The sequence below is a fragment of the Branchiostoma floridae genome, chromosome 8 (genome assembly GCF_000003815.2).
Source record: "Branchiostoma floridae strain S238N-H82 chromosome 8, Bfl_VNyyK, whole genome shotgun sequence".
Classification (NCBI taxonomy): Eukaryota; Metazoa; Chordata; class Leptocardii; order Amphioxiformes; family Branchiostomatidae; genus Branchiostoma; species Branchiostoma floridae.
In genome coordinates this window covers 16,349,908-16,355,529 of record NC_049986.1, presented here as the reverse complement: position 1 = coordinate 16,355,529, position 5,622 = coordinate 16,349,908, and the positions used below count along the sequence as shown (strand labels likewise).

Here is a 5,622-nt window from a genome sequence, read left to right as displayed (position 1 = left end):
AGAAGAGTATTTCAGAATCAAAGTTGTTTGTCAAATCTTCTTATTCACATCTCTAAGATTATTTCTGTTGATTCATTGTTCTTGCTAAATCTCCATGTCCAGTTTGATGGTGTTCAGACCCCAAGTGCGTGTCAGCTGCAGTGGCAGAATGTGGCACATCCCTCGATAAACAAGGAAAACTGGACTGAGGAGGAAACAAGTCGTCTGGAGGCCATAGCTGCTGCACACGGCGCTGAGGACTGGGCAGGGATAGCTCAGGAACTGGGGGTGAGCTCATGGATGGAGTCTGTCATGTGATCAGGAAAAATAGATGAATGGATGGATGGGTAGATGGTTTGATGGATGAAAAGATGGAGAGACATACAGATGGATGGGTGGATAGAGAGGATAGATTGAGATAGATGGATGGATGGATGTACAGATGGATGGATGGATGCATGTGGGTGGGTTGATGAGTGGATGAAGAGGGTGGATTGAGATGGATGGGTGGATGGGTTGGTGGGTGGGTGGATGGATGGATGGATGGATGTACAGATGGATGGATGGATGTGCAGATGGATGGATGGATGTGGGTGGATTGTTGAGTGTATGGAGAGGGTGGATTGAGATGGATGGATGGGTGTACAGATGGATGGATGGATGCATGTGGGTGGGTTGATGAGTGGATGGAGAGGGTGGATTGAGACGGATGGATGGGTGGATGGATGGACAGATGAATGGATGGATGTACAGATGGATGGATGGATGGAGATGGATGGATAGATGGATGTATAGTATATTTATGCAGTTCTGAGGTAGTCATTAAGGTTTGTTTGGCAATGTTGTATCCATAGAGTTTTAGCATGAAAACAAAGAGTGATTGAGTGTTTGAGATGTTTGTCCTATTATCCCTCCCAGACCGGCCGGACAGCTATCCAGTGTCTGCGGAAGTACCAGACAGATATAAACAACGAACTCAGGAAGACGTGAGTAATCTTTGATGTTCTTAGGGAGTCAAATGGAGAGACTCACATTCAGATGTACCTGTCCATGATATTTCATAAAAGAGTCTGTGACATTTTAGTATACATTCATTTGGAAATCTTTTTACTGAAGAATTTTTAAAGAGGTTTAAAGTCAGCATATCCTGCATAGTTCATAAGAATAACATCATGTATTTCAGTCTTCTTTGCTTGTGGCTTGTGTGTCTTGCTTGTGGTGTGGTGTTGGCATAACGATAAGGTGTTTGACCCAGAGGTCCTGGGTTTGAAATCCCTGATATGCTATTGGTGTTGTGTCCTTGGGAAAATCACTTAACACGACTTTTCTCACTACACCCAGTAAAAATGAGTATGTGACTTTGGTTTGGGAGGTTTAAAGTACATGTACTGAAAGGAGAGAGATCACTTTACAATACCAAGCCCTATACAAAGTTGATAACAACCCACTGCCTCTACAGCCTCAAAAATAGTATGGGACTACCTCTACATTTATGTTTTTTACCTTTGCTTCTTGTATCTGCAGGAAATGGAGTCCTGAGGAAGATGCTTTGTTGACAGAGCTGGTGGAGAAGCTGAGACTGGGAGGCTACATTCCTTATCAACAAAGTATGTGGCATGGTTCATCAGCATCGATTAATATCCAAGGGAAAGGGAGGGAACAAGGAGGGGGAAATGAGGGAAGAATGGAGAAAATAGAAGAAGACAGTGTAAAATGAGTATCCAAGGGAACAAGGAGGGAAAAAGAGAGGATGGGAAAATTAGGCAGGAAAGGAGAAATTAGAAGAGGGCAATGAGATTTTTTTTACAGATGCAGAAATATAGTAATTTGTTCGTCTTTTGTCAGGATTGATTTATTTGAGTGAATGGCATGGTCAAGGTACAAAATGATGTTTGCAGATGGCAATGACTAGTGGTTGGAAAGAAACAATAGTGACCAATGATGGCCTGTGTCAATATATAAAGTTGCTGATACAAGTATTTGGCAACAATGATGATGATGATGTTGTTGAAGGAATGAATATGATTCATTGACCATATATTGTTAGTAACATTTGCAATGTGTAAATTATAATGTTGAAGAGAAAGTGATTTTCTCCTGCTTCCCATATACTCCATAGTTGCATACTTCATGGAGGGGAGGACCATCTCCCAGATCTGTCACCGCTGGGCCAAGACTGTCGACCCCAACGTGCGCAGGGGGAAATGGAGCGTTGATGAAGACATTGTAAGTTCTGCTCAGTTTACCTCAACAGTTTGAAATATCATATATCCAGTAGAAAACGCTAGGTTAACAAAAGTGCTGATAGAAACACACAGTCACTTTAGACAAGATTTTATAGTTAACATGCTGTCTAGAGTTGAAAGCACCTGATCCAGTGCTTGTATCTATGTCATCCCTCCAGGCCCTGCTGACAGCGGTGGCCAAGTTTGGTGCTAAGGACTGGTGGAAGATGTCCAGACTTGTTCCAGGCAGAACAGATGCACAAGTCAGAGAGAGGTATAGTTCAGCCACATAACTGTAAACATGCATTGTGTGTTTAAAGTTCACAGCACATACATTTTGTCACTTTTGTGCCATAGTAAAAAGTCTGTTGTAGCTTTGATATTTCAGTGGAACTATACAAATTTAGCCTTATGGTTGTACTGAGTGACCCACCTTCATGTAACTTCATCCGTCCGCTTACAGAAGGTTCTTTCTACAAGCCATGGAAATTACTAGTGGTTGCATTACAGAGACCATGGAGGGTATCTCTATGTAACCTTGCAAAGACCATGTTTAAGCAAGGTTCTTTGGTTCTTGTAATTTACTTATTACTCATCTACTTGATTCCACAGGTACATGAATGTGCTGGATCCTGAGATCAAAAGAGGCCCCTTCACTAACTACGAGGACAAACAAGTCATGGGACTCTATGAAAAATATGGACCAGGTATGTATAAAATCAAGCCCATGACCTATGGAGACTATATATGGTTGTATTATACTATATATTCCACTTTGCCTTACATTGTACCCGTTGCAATTGTTGCGCATCAAACTTTGACTTGACTTAACCTTGCATGCACCCCCGCCCTTCCCCTTCCAGCATGGTCCACCATTGCTAATGAGATCCCAGGACGGACAGACAACATGGTCCTGAGAAGGTTTGAGATGCTGTTGAAGCAGAAAAATATAGTGAGTGAAATATTAAATTAACTTATCAACCTCATATCGAATTGAAAAGAGGATGATCTGAACTGAACTGAACTTTTATATAATATGCAAGCTTGTATGGTCATGGCATATTCAGTCAAAACTACCCAAGAAGACCACTCAGGGGACTGGTAAAATTTGATTTATGTGGACAGGTGGTCACTATAGATTCTTGAGTCACTGGGAAAATTATCAAAGGGACGTTCAAAAAGTGGTCACAGTGGCGAGGTGGTTCTGATATAGAAGTGGTCACTGGTAATGGTATAGGTTTGACTATAGATAAACTTCTGATTGTATTGACTTGATTTTTCACCTTCCATTGCCTTGTCTAGATTAAAGCTTCCATTTCCTAAAGAACCATCTGATCTGGTGACTAATAGAAGGCCTTTGCTGACAGTGTCTGACTGTATATTACCTCAAAATTACACCAACCTGAACCTTCCTCCCTCAGACATACCTCCCGCTGGTGCGTAAGCCCAACGCACCGGTGGAGCGCCACTCGGACAGGATGATGGCTAAGTACCTGGGCATGTCTGTGTCGGAACTGTTGAAGAGACGGGAGAAAAGACTGGCTGTCAAGGAGGAGCAGGGAAATGAGCACATGTCAATAAAGGTAAAAAAAGACTACTTCATTTATCTATTTATTTGCAAATGTGACAAGACATTTCCCTGACTCTCAAGCATTGGTGCTGATATTAGAGAGTCAACAGACACACAGACAGAAATAACGTCAATTCTCATAATCCCACCAGGATTTAATACTGCCACATCAAAAAAAAGTATTTCAAGATTGTCTTGAAAACCTAAATATCTGAAGTATATGTCTATGATTGTATGTACCTCAGGATTACTGATGCTGCATTGGTACATCTCTTCTGAATCACTATCTGAATCTATATTGTCCACTCTTTGGCATACATGTAACACAGCAGATTTACAGGCATGTGTTTAAAGTTATCTAATGAGAATGCTCCTACAGCGTTTGGCGGCAGCAAGTTCCCACTCTACCGTTCTAGTAGAATTGTTCACATGAACCCTTCCCACCTCCCTTTGCACAGCCACTGGAAAACAAGAAGCCAAACAAAGAGAAGCTCTACCGCCTGATCGAGCTGTACAAGGAGAAGAAGAGAAAAGAACTGGAGAATCCTGAACCTGAGCAGAAACCTGAGGACAAAACCCAGAAGATCCATCTTCTCGTAAGTTTCATTCTCATCTGTTGAAACAATAATGAACGGTTAAAGAATTGTCATCAGTGTTACAACAAATAAGATTTTATTTTGTGGCTTTTGTCCTGGCTTGGCTTGTGACATTAGTGGTCTTAAATGAAAGGCGTTTATAAAAAGGCCATCGCTACAGGGATAACATACATGTGTGTAGTGTACATGTAAGGTTTGTCAGTAGAAGGACAAACATACCTTCTGTTATAGTAGTAATGGTCAATACTTCTTGTAGAAGTATGCATACCTTCTCAACTATCAGGACAGGAATATTATCCCAAAGTCTTCAAATCATTCTCTCTGTTAACATTGAAACCTTTGGCCCAGATGTTTTCAGCTTCCTTTTTGATATATCAAGGAATGTTTGAAAAAACCTGATGATGATTTTACAGCTCACCACGCATAAGAAAAGGGGAGGTCAGCCACGGCGTGACCCACGGTTAGATATAGTGGAGGCCGGGATTCTGGAAGTCCTGAAGCCGCCTCCAGAAAAGGTGGTGAAACTAGCGTCAGGGCGACCACGTCGTCACAAGACCAACAGTAAGTCTGGATATTTGTTGGATTTAGTGATCTATGTGGCTAAAACGACATAATGGAATGGCAATTCATAAATGTAGCAAACAAATGTTTCAAGAAGGGTGCATAGATCTTTGAAGGATGACATAGATACAGAAATGTCTGAATTTATTAGTACATGTAGATGAACAATGTCATGTAATAATGTTGATGGTAAATCCAGAGACAGTAAATTATGCAACTTCCAATCCACGGCTGTGCAATTGACCACTTATTCACGTTATTGGTGAAATCCACGGCTGTAAATGTGTTGAATGTCTTGCCACCTCCAGAGGATGTGTTGGTGAAAAAGCTAGCCGCATCCGCCCCACCCAGCAAACTGATCTTTACCCGTTTACTGAAGGTCAGTACAGCTTTTAACTGTTAAAGACTACTGGTAAATCTGCTTGGAAATTAAGGCCCTACACATAGACATCTCTGGTGCCTTAAGCATGAATGCCAGGAGCAGCATAGTGCTCTTACTGGGTTTGGACCCCCTAGCAGATTTTTTGAAACTGCAGGTGCAGATTTTGTTTAAGTTACGATTTATATTTGTTATTTTCCCAGGCTCTACACATAGACATCCCCAGTTCCTAAGTCATGATTAAGGAATGCCAGAAGAAGCATGCTGCTTTCACTGGGTTTGGACCCCCTAGCAGCTTTTTTGAAACTGCAG

The 5,622-nt window shown here is 41.6% G+C and overlaps 1 protein-coding gene across 1 annotated transcript in view; it reads left to right on the top strand.

The window, feature by feature from the left end:
- The window catches only part of LOC118421830, a 13,334-nt gene that overhangs the window by 1,256 nt on the left and 6,456 nt on the right, over window positions 1-5,622 (top strand). The window contains exons 3-14 of the mRNA XM_035829332.1: window positions 58-267; window positions 898-965; window positions 1,504-1,586; window positions 2,099-2,205; window positions 2,384-2,478; window positions 2,817-2,911; window positions 3,068-3,156; window positions 3,626-3,787; window positions 4,233-4,370; window positions 4,784-4,931; window positions 5,240-5,310; window positions 5,366-5,432. Of these exons, the coding sequence (XP_035685225.1) occupies window positions 58-267; window positions 898-965; window positions 1,504-1,586; window positions 2,099-2,205; window positions 2,384-2,478; window positions 2,817-2,911; window positions 3,068-3,156; window positions 3,626-3,787; window positions 4,233-4,370; window positions 4,784-4,931; window positions 5,240-5,310; window positions 5,366-5,432 (1,333 nt within the window). The remainder of the gene's footprint in view (window positions 1-57; window positions 268-897; window positions 966-1,503; window positions 1,587-2,098; window positions 2,206-2,383; window positions 2,479-2,816; window positions 2,912-3,067; window positions 3,157-3,625; window positions 3,788-4,232; window positions 4,371-4,783; window positions 4,932-5,239; window positions 5,311-5,365; window positions 5,433-5,622) is intronic.